The 24583-nt window shown below is 46.1% G+C and overlaps 2 protein-coding genes across 2 annotated transcripts; one reads left to right on the top strand and one right to left on the bottom strand.

The window, feature by feature from the left end:
• Positions 1–339: 339 nt before the first annotated feature.
• Positions 340–11786, bottom strand: capn7 (calpain 7). Its single transcript, XM_086114083.1, has 21 exons — positions 11441–11786; positions 11215–11323; positions 8117–8283; positions 7839–7906; positions 7485–7712; positions 7250–7336; positions 7031–7157; positions 6874–6959; positions 6611–6704; positions 6387–6533; positions 6184–6290; positions 5579–5699; positions 5364–5508; positions 5152–5251; positions 4934–5069; positions 4726–4801; positions 3931–4076; positions 2913–2975; positions 2654–2784; positions 2209–2301; positions 340–1489 (listed from the first exon to the last, which is right to left on the bottom strand). The coding sequence occupies exons 1-21, from the start codon at positions 11540–11542 to the stop codon at positions 1345–1347; spliced, it is 2478 nt and encodes an 825-aa protein (XP_085970209.1). The 5' UTR covers positions 11543–11786; the 3' UTR covers positions 340–1344.
• A 1026-nt stretch (positions 11787–12812) lies between these two features.
• nes (nestin) lies at positions 12813–23585 on the top strand. The gene is made up of 4 exons (XM_086114367.1): positions 12813–13738; positions 14711–14835; positions 16915–16991; positions 17690–23585. Exons 1-4 carry the CDS (start codon positions 12938–12940, stop codon positions 22564–22566), a joined length of 5880 nt encoding a protein of 1959 aa, XP_085970493.1. The 5' UTR covers positions 12813–12937; the 3' UTR covers positions 22567–23585.
• Positions 23586–24583: the final 998 nt, after the last annotated feature.

Here is a 24583-nt window from a genome sequence, read left to right as displayed (position 1 = left end):
AAACGCCATACTATACTGTCGTTTTTTTTCGGGATAAAAACGCCTTACTATACTGTCGTTTTTTTCGGGATAAAAACGCCTGACTATACTATGTCGTTTTTTTCGGGCTAAAAACGCCTTACTATATACTATGTCGTTTTTTTCGGCTAAAAACGCCATACTGTTGGTAGAACTCATGATGACGAGTGTTAAATTCTTTCGTCAAATTGATCGTAGATTACACATGCATCGTCTTGGGAAGAGGATGACAAGCCACATCAATACTTACCTGTCTTAATGATTACCAGTCAATTATTCTTTGCAGTGTGAGATTGGAAAAAATACTCTGATGATGCCACATGAGTACACCAGTTTTCGATCCATTTATTTTTTGGAATAAACCTGGAGAACACAGCTACTGATGTAATGTTCATTGTTAATGCATCGTTTTCAAACATTTACCCTTGAAACATTCTACTTTTGAGTGTCAGAATTCTTGATTATGAATATCAGTCAAAATAGAAAAACGGGTTCCCATGATGAACGTTTACGGAACCCAACATTAGTTACCATGGTTTCCCATTGGGTGATCCGACGGAACCGAAAAAAGGTTACCATGAATTTCCAAATTCGAAATTTGAGACTCTCTCAATGCATAATGGGACTCATACTTTTCTGATCCGCGAGTCCCTGGGACTCGCTGCCGGTAAACTGTAAAATTATCACTGCAGAGATTACCGCTTTTTCTGCACTCAGTGATTGACTTCTATGCAAAGTCATTTCTCAACTTGTCTTCCGTGCCACGTCATGCCTGTTGAGTGTTGACTTACTTCATATTAAGAAACTACTGCACTAAAACATTAATTCATAAATGTATATCATATGCTTTTATTTTGGTTTTTCTCAGTATAAATAACACGTACCCTGACTGTTCTACTCTTTGAATAAAAACACTTCATTCAAGGGTTAGGGAGTGGCAAGGGGTTATGATGGAGGGGTGTTGCAAATCATGAAGACCTGCCAAGTGGTATGATAGCATTGTTTTATACATGTCCTCGGCTAGGCCTCAGCTTCAAAATCAGTCCTTGGTCCTTGGCCTTGGCCTCGGAAAATTTCTCAAGTCCTTGGCCTTGGCCTTGCCTCGGAGTCAAGTCCTTGGCCTTGGCCTCGGGTTGCCGGTCCTTGGACACAACACTGGTACATAGCTGTCCATTTAATGTCTTCATAATAACAGACATCCATAATCCATGACACACGTCATGGAAGCATTTTGTCTTTAAAAAAAGTCAGGTAAATAAACGATTGGCTTGCAGACATGTCGAGTCCACTTGTGATTGGCAGGTTTGTGACGTGGCTCAAGACCAGTCATTGCAGCTGTGCCACTTTGAGGGGTGCGGTGCTGGCGAAGTCCAGGAAGAAGGGGCCCTCCTGTTTGGGCAGGAAGGTGGTGGGCACCACGTTGTAAACGCCCGCCGGGACCTGCTCGCAATCCATGTAGCAGAAACCGCATCTGCCGGGACCACGCCAACAACATGCGCGCGCGTGAAGATGCCGTCAGACGGGACACGAAAGCGCAGACCAACAACAATCAATGTATTTCTTCTTTTTTGTTTAACAGTCCTAAACGGAAGCCAAAACTTTTGCTTGGACCCCTGATTTGAAAGTCAAACCTTTGCTTGAAAACTAGACCCTGGCTGCTGAGACCTTGTTTAAAACTTGTCCCCCTGGCTTGAAACCTTAAACTAGGCTTGAAAGCCTAAAGCTGGCTCGAAACCCCAATCTGGATCCTTAAACCATGCTTAAAATTATAATTTGAAACCCTTGTTGACACCCTCAAACCTTTTGAAATAAAATACAGTGACAGCTCAACTTACGAACGCCTCTGTTTAGCAAAGGCGGGGGCTCGATCTACTCTGACATCGACCCCAGACACTTGCAAAAATCCTCAACAAGTTGCCTCAGCACCTTAAACAGAAAGCTGATGAAATGAACCCGACAATAGAAACAATAATTGCATCCTTGATTGACTTTAGCGTGTTTCAAAAAGTTGACAAATTTTAAAGCGGCCCTTCCACTTTTTCTGTCAGCGACCCTCAACCAAAAACGTTCAAACACCCCAGGGATCGACTCATTTCTTTAGACACCTCGAACTTGAAACCGCCGTACTTAGACGTGGCACAACCCGAGGCCACCAAAAAATGCGAGCGGCCCCTTTGAGTGTTAGCGTACCTGTAATCTCCGCTGCTCCTCTTGGACGTGGAAGTGGCCCCGCCATCGCTCGCGGTCGACACGGTGACCATCTCGAAGCCAACGCTGTATTGCCTGAAGTACACGTCAGCACATGTAATCGGCATGTAGCACTCGCACAACGCGTGTGTCTTTCAGTTTTTGAACCAAAACCCGAGCGTCTTGAATGGGAAGCACTGTTTTGGGGCGTAAGATGACACGGTTTGATTGAATATTTGGGGGTTCAAGGAGGGGGAGGAAGGTTTTTCCAAAATTGCCGCCGCCCCCTATATGACATCAGTACGGCCCGTCGACATGCGCATCGATAATGGGTGACTATTATCGATCGCACCCAGATACATTTTCTGCGACGGGGGTCGATCGGTCTAGGGGGGCGAATGACGACGACGCTGCATGGACACGGATCTGGCGGGTGGGGCGCACTGACCTGGAACCTCGCAGTTCTATGAGCAGTGGACCGGATCGCTCCAGCTGCAGTTGGTAGACTGGATTGTTCTTGTACGAGTCCTTATAGTTGCCGCAGCCGCCGGCACTCGCGCCTTTCCACTGGCCGTTAATCTGAGCCCCGCAACAAGTCGTCAACACAAACAAGCGCACAAAAATGAACACACACACCCACACACACATGAGCACCAAAACCACAAACCGAAATGCACACAACGTGTTTGCGCTTTGTGTTGGCTTACCCTTTTGGTGTGCGTGAAGGGATTCGGAATCTTGGAGAAGTTGAATTTGCAACCAGAGTAAACCTGCAGAAAGAGGCCACAAAAGAAAGAAAGAAAATCCTTTCCGTTTGGTTTCAGACTGGCAATTAGCGTAGCATATCAACACCCCTTTTGCTGACTGTACATTTGAGTCTCCACTCTGACTTTTTTTTTTTTTTTTAAATCATTCTTTTCATCCATGTTTTGGTTTCTTCTACGGTTACAAAGTAGTGAAATTTCGTCGGGTAACAAAAGCCATTACCGCTGCAGTAAAAAAAAAAGCATCATTTGGATCCCTTAAGTGTGTGTGTGTGTGTGTGTGTGTGTGTGTGTGTGTGTGTGTGTGTGTGTGTGTGCGTGTTTCCCCCCTCACCCCCCTGGCAATGTCATCATGATAATGATCATTTTGATCACTATTATCATGACACGTTATCATCTCTGTTAAGGGTGGCTTTTATAATTAACTAAATCAATAAAAGTTTTTTTTAAAGTCCAAATTCACATTGGTGAGAATTTAAAAAAAAAAAAAAAAAGTAGTGTTGGTAGCACACAATGCACAACTTGGAATTGAACTTCTGTGAATCAAATTCGAAAAACAACAAGAGCAAAGAGAACTCTTCTGCAGCCCAACAAATGGCATTGGGCAAGGACAATTTTTGTCCCATTTCGGATCAAATCTGAACGCTGAAACAGCAAAATCTAAACTCCGCCGATCACTTTGGGCACTACCGGAGAGACTTCTTCTCAAAAACACCCCCCCCCCACCCCCCGGACAACTCCAGAGAAGCCGACGTTGCCATGAATCCCCGTGGTGATTTCTCCCTTTTTTCTTACGTCAGGCTGCATTCACACTTCCTAGCCAACTCTCTTTCCGCACCAAAAGCTTTCTGCCAAGTCAAAGTCGCATCTTCAACCGAAGGTGACAAATTTTCAGCTTTCGGGCCAGAAAATATCTTGATGCGCTGCGACTTTTTGACAGCGAACGGGCGAGGCCTCCTACCCTCAGCGTGTAGTTGATGGTGTTCTGCTTCTCGTATTGCGACACCACCAGCGTGAAGGTGTGCGACCCGGCGTTGGTCAGACGGATCTTGGTCAGGTAGTGGGGGCTGTTGATCCGAATTCCGTCGATGTAGGGGGGGGGCTCGGCTGCAACGGGCACAACAAAATATCATTTGTCTGCGATCGAAAGGACCTCCACCGCACACTTTATTTGGCGCGCCATTCAAGTTGGAACCACTTCCTGTTGACCGTGATGGCATCCATTCATATTTTGAAATAAATCTTGGACTGTGACATGATTTCAACACAGCAAATTGACAACCAATAAAATACAGCTTTTTTTTTTTTTTTTAGCTTCTCCAACAAAAATAAAATAAAGTGCGACACATCACAATCATGTGCTTTTGTGTCACGACTGCGCCGCGTGTCATGTGAATGTGACTCGTTCAAGTCCGGTGTGTCACATTTAGGCGCTATTCATTTGTTCTGTGTCATATTAATATGCGATGTGGTTTATCAAACTGCGACTCATGATGTCATATTCATGAGCAATGGCATCGGCCACAGCGCTTTTTTTTTTGGGGGGTCTTTTTTCCTTTCACTTACTCATTCGCCCATCTGGTTGAACCTTTTCTTGCAATATGAATTTTAAAAAAATACCTGTGTGTATTCTAAAAAAATATAGTTTTTTTCTTGTTATCCAAAAATATAAAAATGACTTTTGGCAATAATGTGGCCAACTATGTCTTATTTTATTTTCTTTTTTTAGCAAAAATAATTGCGAAGAATGTCAGACCTGGATAGTAAACCTTCTTGCCGTCCGTCTTGTAAACAACCAACGTGATGAACTCTCGGTTCTGTGCAAAGTCCTCCTGCATCACAAAAATAAATAAATCAATAAAATAAAATCATTAGAAAAAAAAAAAAAAGAATACACATTTCATGAAGCATTCTGATCCTCATGCGTGACACCAAATCTTTGTCACTTTTCCACTCTGTCCGACCTTGTCAGTGATATGTCTGGAAAGCAGCACCCACACGGCAGCGCCCCCTGCTGGACACTGCACCTCCAGCTTGTACTGCGGGTTGTTGGCTAAACTGTAGACGTCCTTGACGGGGCCTTGCTTTCCATCCCAGCTGCTGCATGCCACCCAGAAAGCACAAGACACATTTGGAGCTTATTTGGTGTGAGAAGACCTTGCTTCAGAATTTACGCACAAACCTGTGGATGCAGGTGGATTCTTTGAACAGCGACGGGTTCCAGCTGAGGTAAATGACATCATAATATTGACACAAGTCCTCCCAAGCGATCCAAAACACACCTGAAGGGACGAAAAAAAAATGTTTGGGTGGTCCCGAGACATACTTTGCGCACCTGATCTTGGTCTGCGAGTTCAACCCTGGCCGATTTAAATGTCATCAGCCTCAAAGTACCATTATCAAACTTCTGCGCCGTCTTGGGGTCAAAGTTGAGGTATTTGAGGAGCTCTGGAGTCCAGTTGTTCTCGTCTCGCTCGCTGTAGCGGCCTTTCCATCGCAAGTGGCTCCAAGGGTTCTTCAGCTGAAGGAAGCGCATGTTCTACAAAAAGGCGGCGGCAGGTTAGGAGGAGGACTCCGGTGCCGCTGTTGCTTTTTTTGCGGAGGCTAACCTTGTATTCCCTGATGTCGAGGACTGCGTAGGCGTGAGTTGGCACCAGGCCCCACTGCTCCCCTTCCTCCTCCGTCATCACGCCGGTCGCCGTGGTGATGAGGACGTCGCCTCGATGGAACCTGGACAAACGTTACAAATTATTTACACGCTATTTAGTAGTAGTAGTATTTAGTAGTGTGCGCGTGTGCAGCATGCTCGGCATGCTTATGTGTGTACAGAATGTGAGTGTTTGTATGTATGTAAAGTCGGTCATTACTTCTTACTTCTAAATTTAAATTTTGGCCGTCATCTTTTCTCTCTTTTGCGGCACTCTTTGGAACATAGTTAAGATGACAAACACTTTGATCAATCACAAGCTGCTTTTAACGGTCGAATTTCCAAAGGGCCGCCATGTTCGCAAACATTAAAGCATTGTGATGAGCTTATCCAAAAGAGACCAAATGCTGCCATCTGCTGGCCATTGTGGGGGTTAAAAGAAAACACGTTTCCAGTTTTATGATCAAACCAGAGTAAAAACGTAACTGACAACAATTGCGTCACTGGCAAAATCCTTTTGAAGACATTTAAATGCCAACTGTGCTCAAAGAGTTGACGTGACCTCACCTCTGGAAGAGCATGCGGAACGTGTCGTCCTTGCTGAACGACTGATTGTCCGAGTGCATGGCGATGCGCTCGGGGATCCAGCCGGTGAGCGCGTGGAGATCGATGTTCTGAGGGGGGTGGGGGCAAAAAACAAAAAAAACAAAACGAGAAACATGAGAAATACACGGAGAGGCAAACGCGTAGAAAGCGTGAACGGCGCCTACCGAGTTGGATCCGGGGAAGTCGTAGCCTCCCATCACCTTCATGTAAGCCTTCTCAATGAGCGACACCCACAGCTCATTTCTGTTGCTGGAGTACGAGCACAGCAGCTCGCCGTTGCGATCCACGGGCAGAAAGTCGTCGATGATCACCTGCGTGAGAGAGAGAGAGAGACGCAAACACGGTTATCCGTTTGTGTGTTTCTCTTCTTTCTACGCGACGCTTTTACCTTCCTGGGAACGCCGTTGATGTGCAGCTTGACCATGTACTTCCCACATGGGTTGTACTCGGGCTCCCCCCGTCGGTTCTGAGGATAGATGATGCTGAAACACATCAGCAAGGAACAGGACTTTTGAAGCAATCATTCTGTATGTGTACTTGAGTGTTAAATTGAACTCATTCACCCCCAAAGACGTTTTTAAACGTCTTTTCAGACTTGGTCTAGAATTGGCTGCTACTGAATGAGTTAAAAAAACAACAACTTCAAGCTACCTGGTGATGAGTTTCTTGTTGTAGCGTCTCTCGTAGGCGGCGCTGATGGCGAGCGAAGCCACGAAGGAACAGTCGGACACCACCGTCTGCACGTCGAAGCAGCTCGTGTTAATCCAAATGCAAAGTTGAGCGACGGGGAAGCATCACCGTTGCAGACCTGCTTGATGCTGAAGCTGGACACAGACATGATCATGGTGGGACTGGTGCAGATCTCGTCGGGTCGCACCCAGCGGGAGAAGATGACTTTCTGCTTGGGTGACAGAGCCAAAGTGCCTGATTTGTCCCTGGGGGGGGGGGGGGGGGGGAATAAAGACAAAAGACTCTCCAACATCTCACAAGACGGGTGGTTCTGGATCCTGGCGAAGATTCGACTCACGAGAAGGGCACGGGAAAGGCGAAGCGCTCCTTGAGGTCCACGCTCATGAAGGGAACGTAGGCGATGCCGTTGATTGTCGACGTGCTCCTACAAAAAGGTGCCAGGATGTGACGGGCAGAAACGTGTCCAAGGAGGAAAAACATGAGAAGAACGTGTAGGATAGGAGGAACACAGGAGGAGTACATAGCGAGGACTACGAGAAGAACCGGAACACAAGTTGAAGAACACAAATGACCTGAGGACCTCGATCTCGTCAGACGAGTATCGCTGACCGTGTGGTTCACTGGACTGGACCGCCCTCATGGGCTGAGGTTGCGGGCGGTCGTTGAGAGAAAAGTCAGGACCCAGCGGGAAAAACTGGCGGACGGGTCCCGACGAGCTGGCCTTCGCCCCCGACGGTCCCGCCCTGTCCTGAGTCTGCGACGGACCAGACTTGGACTGTGATTGCTTGAGACCTTCCGCCCTGAGGGACACCATGGCGACTTTAGTCACGTCACATTGATGACGAACGGATTGTGACATACTTCCGGGCGGCAGAACGCAAGACCGTTCACAATCGCGTTTGGGAAATGGGTCGAGTGAAACCAACCTGTCTAAAGCTTGATGGGCCAACTGCTTGAGCTTGGTCTGCATAGCCTGGTCAGACGTCTCGTTGGACTGCCAACGCATGAAGAGACACGCGGAGCAGACCGTGAACACCACATACCGAAGAACATGAGGAAACACGTGCAGATGAACGCGCGGCATACGAGCAGGACGCGCAAAAGAAGGAGGAGGCGACCGGAAGGAGGCCGCGATGAGACACGCGGAAGGACATGAAGCGCCACGTGCGGGTGGGAACATTTAGAAGGCGACGCGGATCCTGACCGTCTTGATGCAGAGCTCTACGGCCTGAGTGTAGAGCTCCACGGCTTCGTCGTCATTTCCCTTGCCGTCCTCCTCAAAGGCCTGCGTGACCAGGAAGTGGGCACGCTCCAGGTCCAGCTGATGACGAGACTTGAGCGGGTCGCTCTTCTGCGCCTCCACTGCGCTCACTGGGTGGGAACATGGCAGAGAATTTTAAGACGGGGGGGTAAATAGCACCGGCAGAAACTGTAAATGGCACATTTCCACTCTTTCACAATGTCATACCGTATTGGCCCGAATATAAGACGGTGGTTTTTTTTGCATTGAAATAAGACCGAAAAAGTGGGGGCCGTCTTATATTCGGGGTCTAGACGTTATACACATTCACGACGCTAGATGGCGCCAGATATCATTGAAGCGAATGCTGAACTTGACTCCCCAGGCCAAAGCGAACCCCAGTCACGAAGAATAAAAATAAAAATAGCGGTAGCACGAAGAAGAATCATCAAAAATAGCGGTAAGAAAGAAAAGAGAAGAGGTAACAGAAAATGGAGAAACGTAGCAACAATCTGGAGAAAAGTGGGTCGAAGTTCGGCAGCTGACGAGAAGTTATGATGACATTTCAAAAACCAGAAGCCATTCATTTACGAATGTGATTGCACTTTAGTTTACATATTTAAATGTTCAGGTAATGAGATTTGAATGAGGCAAAATAAACCTGCTTTTTCTCTCAAATATATTGTTATAATCATTTGTTTCAGATGTACTGTAATTATTTTCTGTATAAAAATTAATTTGGTGTTCAAAAAGTATTTTTGCAAACTTGAGTCTTGAAAAAGAGGGGGTCGTCTTATAATCAGGGCCGTCTTATATTCGGGCCAACACGATACTTTTATTCCGTTGGGCCAGATTGTGGAGCATTTTTCTTTTTCAGTGAAAAGAAAAAAAAACTCCAAGGCGTCAAAAAAAAAATCTTACATTTGCCCATAAATGGCTTCTTTAGTTTAATAGTGAAAAACATAATTTCTACAAATAGAAAATGAGAAAGCTTTTATTTAAAGAAGCATCCCCCATTGTCAGAACTAATAGCCGGAAAGGTTGACTGCGATGACAGAAATATGTCATCCACCCAGTTTTCGTGACGCGCATTCTCTCACACGAAAGCGTGTGGGGACAGTCATGGAAAAACGAACTCAGACATCCACTGTGCAAACACTTCCTGATGGGCAAGTCTGACAGTAACATTCACGCACAAATATCCTGCTTGAAAGCATCATTGGGATACAAAAATATCACATTCATAATTTACAAATAAAAAAAAGGTAGGAAATGTGAATCTTTCAGACCAAAAATTGTCCATAAACATCCACACAAACGAGAGCTTTTCATGATGTGTCACCACTTGTGTGATTCTCGTGTACATGACATGATGTGCAAAGCATGGCAAGTGTGAGGCGAGCAAGCAGAGAGAACGAAAGCTTCGAGAGTGAAGCGAGTGGGTGCGACAGAGAGAGAGAGACGGCGCATGTGAAGCACGTAAACGGTGAAACGTAAAGGATTGCGAGGGGAACAAGTACAGTAGGTGTGAGCGAGGCTGGCAAGCGGTGAAGACAAACAAAAAGCTTTGCGAGTGGAGTGAGGAGGAGCATACAAGGCAGGCGGGCATGATGGAGTAGGTGTGTCGTGTTTGTGCACCAGGCAAGCGGTTAGGTTTGCGAGTGAAGTAGGTGGGCCTTGCGAGCAGTGGCGGTTCTGGGGGGGGGGGGGCAGTGCCCCTGTAGCACCGATTCTGGCCCCCCCTGTGGCCCCCCGTCCGAGCGCAGATTACGCAGTCGTGCCGAGTCGCCAACGCAAAAGGTGGAACCAAAGTGCGTGATTTAACATTCTAGTCGGACCCTTTAGTGCGCTGCGCCATTTAAAAATGAGAAGCAGTCCGCAGAGAAGGAAATTACCACGACACGAGTGCTATTTGCGTGTGTGTGTGCGTGTGTGTGCGTGTGTGCGCGCGCGCGTGTCTGTGAGTGTGTGTGTGTGCGTGTGTGTGCGCGTGTTTGTGTGTGCGTGTGTGTGTGTGTGTGTGTAACTTTTTTAGTCTCCCTTTTTCTTTTAATTTTTATTTAACAGGATCAATATATAAGACGGGCGGTCCGGTAGTCCAGTGGTTAGCACGTCGACTTCACAGTGCAGAGGTACCGGGTTCAATTCCAGCTCCGTCCTCCCTGTGTGGAGTTTGCATGTTCTCCCGGGCCTGCGTGGGTTTTCTCCGGGTACTCCGGTTTCCTCCCACATTCCAAAAACATGCATGGCAGGCTGATTGAACTCTCTAAAATTGTCCCTAGGTGTGAATGTGAGCGTGGATGGTTGTTTGTCTATGTGTGCCCTGCGATTGGCTGGTAACCGATTCAGGGTGTCCCCCGCCTACTGCCCGAAGACAGCTGGGATAGGCTCCAGCACCCCCCGCGACCCTAGTGAGGATTAAGCGGTTCGGAAAATGGATGGATGAATATATAAGACATTGCCTTTTAAAATTTGGATAATTATATGCATGTAAAACATCTAGCTTCAGTGTATTTGCAATTTTTGTCCCCGGCAGGCTGGTACCATATCATCCCCTGGCTTGAATATTCTCAACAGACGTATTGTTACGCTTGCAGACATTTTAGCCCTCCTAATACTGTTTTTTTCTCATCACTGTAATGTTATGACTACAATTTCAAAGTCTGAAGAAATAAAAAGTCAAATAAGATTTCGAATCTGTCTTTTTAGCCCAGGGTTGAATGTGCCCCCCCATCAAAACCCCTGGCCCCAGCCCGGCCCCCTCAGTGAAATTGATCCAGAACCGCCCCTGCTTGCGAGGCAGGAAAGCAGTGAGGGGAAAGCTTTGCGAATGGAGCAAGTGGGTGCATACGAAAAGTTTGCGAGCAGAGCGAGTGGGTGTGTGCGAGGCAGACAGTGAGGAAAAAAAGCGATGCCAGTGGCGCCAGTGGGTTTTGGAAGGCAGACAAGCGATGAGAAAAAACATGTTTGCGAGTGGAGCAAGTGGGTGTTGATAATTATTATGCTTGTTAGTGTATTGATGAGCTTGCAATGTCACTTGTGTGTGCTTTTGATGGTCTTACACGCATTGTGGAGGGTCTGTACGCGATCCAGGTACTCGTTGACTTTGTCCTGGATGCCGTCCAGCTTGGAGCCCGCCATGCCGGCGTAGATGAGGGCCTGGGCGGCCTCCTGAAGCGAACAAGTCACGCTCCTTAAACACCGATGTGCTTAACTCATCCACGTACATCGACTGTCGCGCATCGATTGCAAACGAGGATGCAGCCGACATTCGATCCTCGCACTCACCTTATAGTAAAAGGCAGCTTCGTTGTATTTGCCATTCTGGTCGTAGGTGACCGCCGTTTTGGCGAATTTGATCGCGTCGAGCTCCAACGCTATGCTGTCCATTCTCAACACAACTTGTTGACCAGGGGACAATAAAACACGGTTAATTTCCTTCACGAGGACAGCAGCTAACTTCACGGAGGCGGACGCAAGACGGCGACATGTTGGCGTTCATGGAAAACTACGGTCACGGATTTTAAGACCAACGCTGCTCGGTTGAAGTCAAAATTGACAGATGTTTGCCGGGTCAAAAAAAATAAAAACAAGCGTGTTGCTTCCGGAAACTCGTGTCGCGCGTGCGCAGTGGGGAAGGCGGTCGAAACTACGCGACGTTCAGGAACTTGGGGTAGAATAGAAAACTGCAAACGCCCAAACTCAGTAACTTTCAAGGAGGCGGCCAGAAGAGGGTGACATAGTGTCGTTGATGTAGAAGAATGTCATCTCTCTTGTCGCCATCACTTTCCCATTACGTCGAGCCATTCGTTTTCTGCGTCAAAACAAGAAGCACGTTTCTGGGCAGACAGTTTGCGCAGGCGAAGTGTGGGAGACAAGCAAAACTACATGTGGCCTTCAGTTACAATAAGGAAAAACAAGTTTTTACAGCAGGTGGTTTGCCGAGGGTAGACGCGCTGATATTCGGGCCGCTTTTCTGTTTGTGGGAATCTTCATCGCCACTTTCCGTCATTTATGAGCATTTCCCGGGATCACAACTCTGCAATCGAACTAAATGTGGCATTCAGGTAGAGTAGGAAAGGAGGGGATCACCTAACAAATTACATTTAAGATAAGAAAACCTTTATTAGTCTCACAGTGGAGTCCACATCAGGTCCACACGACGTAACAGCAAACACAAAGTGACAAAACAAAAAAAAAGCAAGGCTCATGAGAGCACTTGCCGACGGCTGCCTACTCGGGCGCCATCTTGACTAAATCAATTCAATCTCGTTCGACAAATGAAATTAACTCTCGAGAAAGTCCAATGTTTAATAAATAAAATCTAAATCAGTAAAGACAATTTCGATTCTAAGTCCCACCCCTTCAAACAGCTTACTTATCGGATGCCTTTTCACATTGCCAGGGCCAAGAAGAAACGAGGACAAGTTTATTCTCTCATCGCTCTTCTCAATCACAGCAGTGAAAGAGTTAACATGAGAGATGACTTCACCCCGTCCACCACCCCACTGCCCCATACCCACCAACCAAAGCCCCTTGGTCCGCTCCTCCCTTTCATCCTCTAGTCTCCTCCTTCCACACGCACACACACAAACACACACACGCACACGCGCACACACACACACGCACACACACACACACACACACACACGCACACACACAAACACACACACACACACACTCACACACCCTCCTTGTCTTCCTCCTTTAAGAGCTCCCACGGCCTCGCAGCAGCTTCACTTGTCAGGTCCACTCTGAGTGTCCACCACTTGCATCCCTCCCGCAATGGACCAGCACCCCACTGCACACTACCGTCACATGGCCCAGGAGAAGCACCAAATGCTGGACCTCAACCGCCGCCTGCAGAGCTATCTGGGCCGGGTCAAGCTCCTGGAAGAGGAGAACACGATGCTGTCCCAAGAGATCCAAGCTCAGCGGCACGGCCATCACGGAGCCTCCGTGAGGGAGAAGAGTTTGAAAGAAGATCTCCATCGGGCCAGAGCGGAGCTGGAAAAGGTCTGGAGGGAGCGGGTGTACACCGAGATGGAGGTCTGCAAATTGAGTGAGGAGATCCAGATGGTAGAGCGGCACTGTCAGAAGGAGGCATTGGCCCAAGCGGAGGTCAAGGCGAAAATGGAGGTGAGCAGGAAAGAGCTGGAGGAGGAACACGGGGCTCAAAGGTGGCTCAGGGAGAGAATCAAGCAATTGGAGGAGGAAATGGATCACCTGGTTCGGAACCACGAGGCAGATGTGGCCCACTTGGAAACCATGCTGAGCCATTCGATACCACCACACACCACTCCAAATCTGGACCTCCTTCAGCTGGAGCAGGAGCTCAGCCAGCAGGCCTCCAGGGCATGGCATGAGACGGCGGAAGCCTACCAGGCACAGCTAGACCAACTGGAGGAGAGCCTGAGGGAGACAGCAGCCCGTTTGGGCCAGGCGGAGCACCACAAGAATGAGTACCAGGCCCATCTGAGGGCCCTGGAGAGAGACCGGCTCTCCGAAGGGGATGTTAGGAGGCAGCTGGAGGAGACAGCAGAGCAGCAAAGGGAAGAACACAGACAACACATAAACACACTTCAGGTGAAGCAACCACAATAATCTAAATGTTGTTTCATAAAAGGTCAAAAGAGCATTTGCAAAAGCTAAAGTTTTGTATTAGATGTCATTCGCATGGTGTATCTGATAAAGTGTGCATTGAGTATCCAGTAACTATATACAGGTGCATCTCAATAAATTCAAATACAGTGGTGCCTTGCCATACAAGTGACTTGACTTTTACAAAAACAAGACTTGATGCTGTTTAATTCCTCTCTTAGTTCAAGTTTCATATCAAACTAAACTTAAATCAATGACACATACATGTATATTTACAACAACACAGCTTTGCCTTCTACTAGCTTAATGCTAACAGACAATGCAAAATGACATAGATGGGCTAACAAATAGTATTTCTCATCGTTGTGATCACGTTTGATTTTGAACACACAAGGTGCGTCAACGTGTAGACACAAAATATAACCATGCGCACATGCATATATTCTTTATCCCCCTGCAAAAACCGAATAAGAATACAGTACTGCACTTCACTGACCAGTTGTGAAAGTCGATTGCATTTCTGTCTTCAGTGGGGGCCGAGCAATTCATTTTTAAAATAAAATGTTTTACTGTGACTGTTTTGCTGGCCTTTTTGTCAATTTTCTACTGACTGTCAATTCAAATGACCCTCATATTTAGTCATTAAGATCACTGGAATTCCTTCAGTGGGTTTAAATGCCACACCAAGAAATGGACCCACATATGATCAGCTGCTATGTTTATACTTCCTGTCCACGAAGTGGGCAGAGTATCCTATTGTGCCGACTTGTGAGTTATTGCCAGCTGTCCTCTTCCTCTTCAGGAAGCCCAAAGAACAATCGAATAACGCACACGGACGCCTGACTGTCTAACAAGTGACCAGCAGGAGTCATCTAATCATTGAAACCAAGTGTAGGCACCCCCCCCCCCACCCCCCACCCCCCCATCTCATCTTGTCACTTGGTGTCGTGTGTACAGGAGCACTGGGAGTGCCTGGAGAAGGAGAAAGAGCATCTGGGCCATCAACTTGATCGTTTGGTGCAGGAGAACCGAGGTCTGCTACAGCAGAAGATGTCGCGGGGCCTGGAGGTGGTCACCTACAGGTAGAAAATAAATACCTAACGAAATCCTCCAAATGCCTGAGAAGATCTCACGTCCAACACAGTCAACATCCCAACAAATGCTGGGAAAACTGGAAAGTCAACATTACTCATTTCAGCGAGCACTTTTTAGTGTGGAATTTTAGCAGTCAAATAATAAGACAAATAGCAGTCAGTGTTAGCAAAAATTATTTAGGCTTTTGCTAGAAAGCAACAAAAAAAACCCAACATAAAATCTCCGGAAAATGCTTCGAGAACTTCTAAACTGAATTTGAGGTTAATCAGAGGCACAAACATTGGTGGCTTGTGAGTGCTGACTTCCACTTCACATGAATTTAAATGCGATTTGGTAATTCTGAACACAACAACATTTGCGGTCGTAACAGGGTGTGCACACTTGTGCAACCACATTATTAAGTTATTGACCATTCCTTCCCCTCTTGAAAATATTTGGAAAAAAAACTTTCAATTGAGTTGCACAGGTTAAGACCCACATTAATGGTGGAAAAGATATCTCAATTGGTAATTTCTGGCATTCGAACAAGGGTGTGTAGACTTTTTATATCCACTGTATTTTATATACCCGATGATAGACCGCTAACCAGTCCAGGGTGTATCCTGCTCTCGCAAAACAAGCCAACAACACAATAAATCAACTGGTTCACTTTTAGCATTGGGGACCTTTACTTGATCTGCGTGCCAGAGGAGGTTTGCCTTGTCACCGGTAATAGATATGACACATGTATAAAGCCAGGCCGTGTGATCAAGTGTGATCGAGTCACTCCAATCCAAACTGGATCTTCCCCAGCCAAATGACATTCAAGGCTGCAGCTGTTTGGGACTCCAAAGGGCACGTCCTTGAAGCAGCAGCCTGAGTTGCCCTGCTGCAGCCAATGACCTCAGTCCATTGTGGAGCATGAAAGTGCAACCCCCACCCTCAGTGCCCCGTCACATCATAAAATCCCCAAATCCATCATCCAACACCCCAGCCCACCTACTTCCCCCCCATGTATTGACCCACACTGCTCATACATTTATGAGCTGTGGGATTCTAGAATCACAACAGGGAACAGATATATGATATTTAACACTATTTGCATATGACTCAATCATCAGACCTTTGAGATTAAGAACCCGATAAAACTGGCACACACCCTCCCAAAAAACAAACAAACAAACAAACAAACCTAAAGTAGGTCAAATACACTACAAAGACCATTCAAAGTGTAAAATCGTGCAAAGCATGTACAAATACTAATTTAAAAAGTTAATATTTTGAGGAAAAGCTTATATTACCCTTTTCATTTGTGGGGAAAAAAATTGATCCAGGAAAAATGTAAATGTGCTTTTCAGAATACAGTGATGGATTGATCGCAAATCAACTGTCCCCCTTTAAGTGAATCGGAATGCCATGAATCTGTTCCAGCCACAAACTCCCCCCACCGAAAAGTTTAGAAATAATACAAATAACACATTATAATATTGTACTTTTTGAAAATATACAGGGTGATATTTTTAAATAGAAAATGAAGAATTAAACGTTTTTTCTCAATTTTTTTAACTTCACTTCAATGGACATCGTGATGCTACTTCCGGTGTTCATGCAACGGCCACCTGGGGGCAGTATATCACAGACATACTGATACAGATGGACAAACAAGGAAGGTCACAACTCCTCTGCACTGATAGATGTTCTTTGCAGAGGACAAATAATACTTGCTCGTGAGTATTGTTAAATTACAGTATCTGTCGACGTGTCGGGCCTCTTTTATCTCATGGCACGACAATTTATTTAGTGAGTTTATCACTTTTAAACATGCAGACAAATAAATACAAATAAAAAAAATAATTTGGTTTTGTTTTAATTAAAATAGAAATATACCACAGTGCGCATCGCAGTTACTCATGAGGACCCTTTTAGAGCGTTTTTGTGTGTGTGTGCATGCGCGTGTGTCATCAATAGCAGGAGCCTTTCCTTCATTACCATAACAAGGACTGCACACTCTCGTCTTTCCTTCCTCCACCCTTGCAGAGCTTCTTGTGTCCAAGCTGAGCATCTTTTTTATTCTGTTGTCTTTGCAGAGCTCTGCTGGATGGCGAGAGCCTGCGGCGAGACGATGTCTCTCTTCTGAAAGACTCCAGAAACATTACACTGAAAGGTACAAATGCCAGGATGTCATCATCACATGTCTACAGCAGGATCTAAGTGGACGGTGTTTTCATAAAATTAAGAGTGAATAGCAAGACTACAATATGCTATGTTTTCATAAAATTAAGAGTGAATAGCAAGACTACAATATGCTATCTAATTTTTTATTTTTACATTTTTTTAAAGTTATTTACTAAATTTTTCCTGTCGCTGTTTGGCTGGGACAAGTCAAATGGTTGTGTTTTAGTACAGCATCCATTGTGACCTCATTATTTGGCAGCATTAATTAAGTAAAGTGCTACATAAAGATGTACTTTGACAATGAAATCTCGACTTGTGAGAGCCCAAATGCAAAATCATCCCGAACATTATATCAATTGAACTAATAGCCCTTCACTTCAAGCTCCTCCATTTTATTCAAATTCGGGGTTTCATGTGGGGGTTGGTTGTAATCCAAGAAGCAGCAGAGGACATTCATGAAACAGGAGGCACCACATGGCCTCTTGGCTTTACCGTAAGAAAGGAAATGGCAATCAATAGTGTCCATTAGCGTGGGGGCTCTGTAGAGGAGCTGGCTTTTAATGATGGCTCACATCCATGGAATTGAGCTGGACAGCAATGCAATTACATCTTAGTTGTAAGGTCTTATTTTATTTATTTAAGAGCAACATAGTCCGTAGTATATTGACTGCATCTTCTCTCCCACAGACATGCCTGTGAAGCCTTCACGAGGGAATTACCAACTACCTGCTCGCTGTAACACCGTCGCGTCAGTCAGGAGAGCACCGATAACTTCAACGACGCCCTTGAGGAGCAAGCCCGTAACCATCAGCCAAGCTCGCGAGGGCGAAGAAACAGCAACAATGGTGGCCAAGCAAGAAAGTCTTTATCCCAAAATACTGAATGATGGAGCAGTGGAAAAGTTCAGAGCACAGGAAGTGGACGAGAAAGTGACATATGCAGAGCCCCTATCTTCTCCTGTTGGGGATGAACATGAGCAACATCCTGCTGAACGTGCAGAAGAGGAATATGGTGGGAAAAGCGCGGATAAAGCGTCTTTCGGCTTTCAGGTCCAGTCAGGATCACCAGTGAGTGAAGGGCTAGAGTCAAGAATCATAGAAGAGAAGAATAAGATCAGTCACTGCCAATCAAGCACCCAGGAACCAAAATCAGAACTTCTGGGAATGACAGCGAAAACCTTCAGTTCCTCGGCTCCATGGAATCAGGAACAGCAGCCATCGTTTCCTGTGGAGGAAAGAGCAGGTAACGGCTTTCAGCTGCAGCCGGTAGGTCTGCCACTCACTACGGAGATTACCGAGTACCAATCAAGCGCCCAGGAACCTACATCAGACCTGCTGGGCATGACAGAGAAGACATTCAGTTCCACAGCTGGAAATGATCAGAAACAGTCACCATGTGTTCTGGAGGAAAAAGCAACTGTCGCCTTCGAGATTCAGTCTGAAGCTCCACCACGCACCGAGGAGATCCATCAGCAGCCATCTGGCACTCAGGAAGTGGACATTCTGGGAATAACAGAGGAGACCATCAGTTCCTCGGCTGTATACAAACAGGAACTGCCGCCTTGTGTCCCGGTGGAGGAAGAAACAGCCGTCGGCTTCCAGCTCCAGTCAGAAGCTCAACTTCTCCCGAAAGAGATCACTCTGCACCACTCAAGCACCCACAAATCAAAAACAGAACTTCTGACAATGACAGAGGAGATCTTCAGTTTTGCTGCAAGAGCTGCGGTTGAGCCGTGCACGGTGGAAGATGAGCAGGAGCAAAGGTCAAGTTCTGGAACAGAAGCATTACTGGAAACCACCCTGGAATCCAGGACCAGCAGTCCGTCTTCTGAAAATGAGTTCAACCCCATAGATGTGAGTGAGATCAAACAGGAAATAAGCTACTCCACCTTGGGCACGACTGCGACAGAAGCAGTAGACATGTTGTATCCGGATGGAGAAGAGATGGACACATGGGACAGCGTGATAGAAAAGAAGATCCATGTTGAGTCAAGTGAACCCAAACCAGAAGCAGAAAGTCAGTTTGCGGAACCAGAGGAGGACATCTTAACAAGAAGGTCTGAGCTAAGTAGAGGTGAAATGAAGAAGCAAGATGATGAGATGTGGCTTCAACGTGAAGAAAGTTCTCAACCTTCTGACGATAAAGACTTAAATGAAGAGGACGAGGACTCCCAAAATGTCTCGGTGTCATGGCGAACAGAGCTAGAGAGTGACAGCTATGCTCAAGAGAACACACTGGCGGATGTGCGTCCACTCATCCGGTACACCAGTGACGAGACGGATGCCAACACACAAGCGTCACACGTGGACGAGAGTGAGTCCAGCGACGGTGAGCAAGACGGACAGACTGGAGAGGTAGGTGAACCTGCCTGGAGCGAAAGCAAGGCCCAAAACTTTGGAACCATGGAGGATCTTTGTGAGGAAGTACATGGAGTGCTGGTAGAAAATGACATAAAACATTCTCAGGAAGCTTCTGGATTGGAAAAATCAACCTTGAAAATCAGTGAGGACCATTTGCATGAAGAAGTACCGGCAGCTGTCGATGATGTGGAGCTCGAGACGGATCGACTGGTGGAGCAGGAATTGGAAAACCTCTCCATTGATAGCTACGCTTGCCACTTTGCTGAAGAGGCAGCCAATGAGAGCCAAGCGGTGCTTCCTGAGGATGAGGAGGAGGCTCAAAGAAAAGTAATCCGGAAACAAGAAGTCATGACGGACATCCAAGTGACACACAACCTGGACTCTAGGGATTCCATGCAGCCTCAGAGGTGGCAGGAGATGGAAGAGGAGGAGATCCACGATGGAATGATGACAAAGGAACAAGAAGCAATCCCAGAATCTGATGTCCAAGTGGAAAGCAACCTGGATCTTAGGGATTCTGTTCAGCCTCAGACTCTGGAGGGGGTGGAAGTGGTGGAGGTCCAGAATAGAATGATGAAGATGGGAGAAGAACTCATCAAGGAAACTGAACTCAAAATGGAAAGCAACCAGGTTCTAAGGGATTCTGCGCAGCCTCAGCTAGACTCTCCGAACGATGATGCCAAAGGAAAGGTGGAAGAGCGTGAGGTCCAAGATCGTATAATGACCACAGAACAAGAAGTCATCATGGAATCTGACACCCAAGTGGAATGTAACCAGGATATCAGGAATTTGGTCTCACCTCAGGTGGACACTATGGATCATGAGAAGAAGGTCCAGGATGAAATGATGACCATGGAATATGAAGAGGCTGGCATAGGGATCCTGCCATCCGGCATGGATTCTGATGTCCAAGTAGAAGATGATCAGCACCGTCAGGACTCGATCCCACCTCAGTTGGACACTCCAGATGACGACGAGGAAAAAGGGATGGAAGAGAAGGAGGTCCAGGATGAATTGACAGCAAAGGAACAAGAAACAATCCCAGAATCTGATGTCCAAGTGGAAAGCAAACTGGACTTTAGGGATTCTGTGCAGCCTCAAACGTTGGGGGAGGTGGAAGTGGTGAAGGTCCAGGATGGAATGATGAAGATGGAAGAAGAATTCATCAAGAAAACTGAACTCAAAGTAGAGTGTGACCAGGTCCATGGGGATTCCGTGCACACTCAGTTGGACTCTGTAACTGAGGATGCCAAGGAAAAGGTGGAAGAGAGGGAGGTCCAAGAACGAATAATCACCATGGAACAAGAAGTTACCATAGAATCTGCCATCCAAGTGGACCATAACCAGGATATCAGGAGTTTGGTCCCGCCTCAGATGGAGACTATGGATGATAAGGAGAAGGTCGAGAATGAAATAATGAGTGTAGAACTCAAAGAGGCCGACAAAGGGAAGTTGCCATCCTGCATGGATCCTGATGTCCAAATAGATGATGATCTGGACCCTGAGGACTCGATCTCGCCTCAGTTGAACACTCCAGATTACGACGAGAAAATAAGGATAGAAGAGAAGGAGGTTCAGCATGGAACGCTGGGACAAGAGGAGACACAGAAAGTGCCCTTGCTTTCCTGTACAGAATCGGATGTCCAGGTGGAACACAATCTGAACTTGGTGCAGCCTCAGTTGGACTCTCCAGATGATGAAGAAAAAGTCCAGGATGAAATAATGCCCACAGAACAAGAAGAGGCTGACAAAGTGAGCTCGCCATCCTACATGGATCCTGATGCCCCAGTAGAAGGCAATCTGGACCTCAGTGATTTCATCCCTCCTCAGGTGGACTCACCGGATGACCATGTGAAGGAGGTTCAAGATGAAATATTGAAACAAGAAGAAGCACAGAAAGTGTACCTTCAGTCCTGCATGGAATCTGAAGTCCAAGTGGAACGCAGTCTGAACTTGGTGCAGCCTCAGTGGGACTCTCCAGATGATGGAGAGAAAGTTCAGGATGAAATAATGAACACGGAAGAAGAAGAAGCCAACATGCTGAACGTGCCATCCAGCGTGGATCCTGATGCCCAAGTAGAAGACGATTTGGACCTCAGGGAGTTTGTCCCACCTCAATTGGACTCTCCAGATGACTATTTGGAAGGAGTTCTGGATATAACCTTGAACCAACAAGATGCTGTCAAGATAAACTTTCCAGTCAGCGGAAATCTCCAAGATGAAGACAAGCTGAGACAAGATATTCAACATTCCCTAGAAGCTCCAGAGAAAAGAAAGGATGAGTTTGACTCTCATGTTTCCATGGTGACACATGCTGAGGAAACCTTTAGCGAGGTCCTTAGTGGGCTCGACTTTTTAGAAGAAGATGAAGAAGAGCTTCTGGAGAAGCCACAGTGTGAATCTCAAAACCAAAAAGGTCTCCTCCAGCAGTATACTTATTCTGTGGGAGAAGACGATGCCAGCATTCTGGCAGACAAATGGAACATCCTGGAGAACACGAGTGAGGATGTTGACAGTAGACATTCAAAAGATGAAGCAGAATCTCTTGTGAGTCATCTTCGTGATGAAGTTGGTGATGGTGAAGGTGCCGCCACATTTGGCGAGAAACCCGTTGAGATTTTCCTGAAGACTGCACCCGAAGAATCTGTCATCTTTGCCATGAAGGACTCCTTGTCGGAATTCCAGAAAACCAGTGACAAAGACAAGCAGAACCTCTGGGCTGCCCTTCCAGCTGACAAATGGAATGTCCCGGAGAGCGCCAGCGAGGACGTTAACATCAGACATCCAAAAAATGAAGAAGAATGTGGTCTGACTCATGGTTATGAAGAAGCAGGCGATGGCGAGGGCGCCCCCAAATTTGACGAGAAACCTGTTGCGATCTCCCCAGAGACTGCAACTGAGGAGGGCATCTTTGCTGTGAAGGACTCCTTGACCGAATTCCGCAAAACAAATGTCAAAGACAAGCGGGACTTGTGGGCGTCGTCCATGGAAGTGCCCGCCGCTTATGGATCAGATGACATCCCCACGGTAATGTCTGGGATTCATGACATGGACTTTGGTCGTGAGTTGGACTGGGGGAAGGCAGTCAATGGGAGTTCTGCCCGTGATTGCGCCGCTAAGAAGGAGGAGCATGTGACCGGGGTGTCAGTGCATTCTGAGGAATCGGAAGTTGAGGGTGAATCCTGGTCATCTGGGGATGAATAATCTGGTGTTTCTGAAAATGTAGCATTTCAGAGAAGGACCCCAAGAAATCACCAATAATAGTTGGTGTGAGAGTTCGGAGAAGACAGAATACATGCCTGTGAAAATAGATGAACGATTACTTCCGATGTGTTGCTGCTCTGTGTGTGTTAAAATAGCAGTTGTTTTAAGGTTTACGATGACCATAACATCTATGCTCTTTTCCGTTAGCCTCTGCATAGCGTTCCGAATTTTATTGTTAGCGGTAAACTAGCAGGCTTTCGTCAGACAAAATGAAATGTTTTTGGTTGACTATTTTTGTGTTTAAGGTTACAATGTTTGATACGATGTTGCTTCATACGCTGGTTTTGCAGAAAGCTAACAACTGAGAGCGACAGGGAAGCATCTTAAACTAGTCTTGAATGTTTTTCAAAGAGTTTAAACTTAAAATGCATGTGGTAGGGGTTAACCTATACAGCAAACGTTTCACCTAAGGCATCCCCGCAAATTGACGCCCCCCCCCCCCAAAAATGGGGGTTCACTGAACTAAAAATAAAATGTTTAAGATTGCACTAAGAAAGGGGGGGGGCTAACAGTGGTTATAGCGCCACATGTTTGTGAATGTGTTTCATGCAAGAAAATGAACCTTTTTTGAAAAAAACACCCGTTAGCTTGCCACGGCCACCACCACCACTGTGTCAATTTGAATCTATGAGTCCACTTTGCTGGATGTTTGCAGCATCTCCTCTTTCCTTCCGTGCTAATCTTGGTTTTTCAGGCCTCTGAGTGGAAGGTGAACCATTGATCAGCTCTTATTGATCCAATTGAGCTGGTCACGTTTCACTTCTTTGCAGTGATCAATAAGACCAGATCATGCTAATGACCGATTGACATGGGGGGAAAAAAAAAAACATGCGGACAAAAATGTTTGTTTTTTTTGACCAACAAATCTGTCCTGCTGTTTGTTTTGCTTCAACGATTGATCGACTGATTTTACTGTTTAGTTAGCAGTACATTTAAATCTAATAAACTTAATGACAAGATACTCGGCGTGTTCTTTTGTCTTATCGCAATTAATTAGCATTCTAGTACAACACATTTTATTGAGGGTTAGCTCAGACTTAATGAAAATGTGCCCCCCCCCACTCATAAATGTGTCTTAATACAGTACACTTGGAATTATTCATGTTGTCAACATAGTGAGCATTTTTACATTGAATTTTCTGCCCATCCAGCCATTTTTCAAACCGCTTATCCATATTTCGTAAGGCACAACTCGACAGACGTGAGACAAACATGCTTATGGTGGTTGACCAGTTGGCCTTTTTATCACTTGATGGGAGTTACGGTTAGTAATTTGAACTGATGAACATTTTTAAAAACTATTTCAACCCTTTCATGCACCCTGTAACCTGATAACATGATAAGATGTCCACTGTAGTAACCGCTGTCCCTCAAAGGGTTAATATTTCTACGTTAATAAAATGAAATAAAGAATTGGTCAAGATTTTGGTCAATATTCTGCTAAAAATGATTTGAGATAATTTAAGGCAGATCTAGGTGTTGTTTGTAGATTTTGGACAAATAATAATAATAATAAGTACTTTTTTTTATGTGTCAGAGACGCAAAGGAACATTTCGGGGAAGCTGGGTTGGTAAAAACTGCCCAAAAAAGAACAAGCAATGTTTGACCTTGCCTATTTGACTTCTTACCCGCCCAAAATAAAAAGCACCAATAGCCCCCACTTCATCCTCCTCTTCATCATCATTCATCATTAGCCCAGTGAACAATGGTAGCTCACCTCCTCCTCCTCACTGCCTACATGTGTCCAATAACAGGAAGGAAAAAGGCCCAGTGAATGCATGACTTTTCCTGTTCAATTGAACAATGGATATTTGAATGAATGTCATTTGACACTGACTGTATTTCATCTGATACGCTTATCCTCACGAGGGTCGCAGGCATGCTGGAGACCATCCAAGCTGTCTTTTGGGCAGGAGGCGGGGTTTACCCTGAACTGGTTGCCAGCCAATTGCAGGG

The sequence above is a fragment of the Hippocampus guttulatus genome, chromosome 6 (assembly GCF_054856545.1).
Source record: "Hippocampus guttulatus isolate MCC_2025c chromosome 6, RoL_Hgut_1.0, whole genome shotgun sequence".
Taxonomy (NCBI): Eukaryota; Metazoa; Chordata; class Actinopteri; order Syngnathiformes; family Syngnathidae; genus Hippocampus; species Hippocampus guttulatus.
This window is presented reverse-complemented; position numbering and strand designations above follow the sequence as displayed.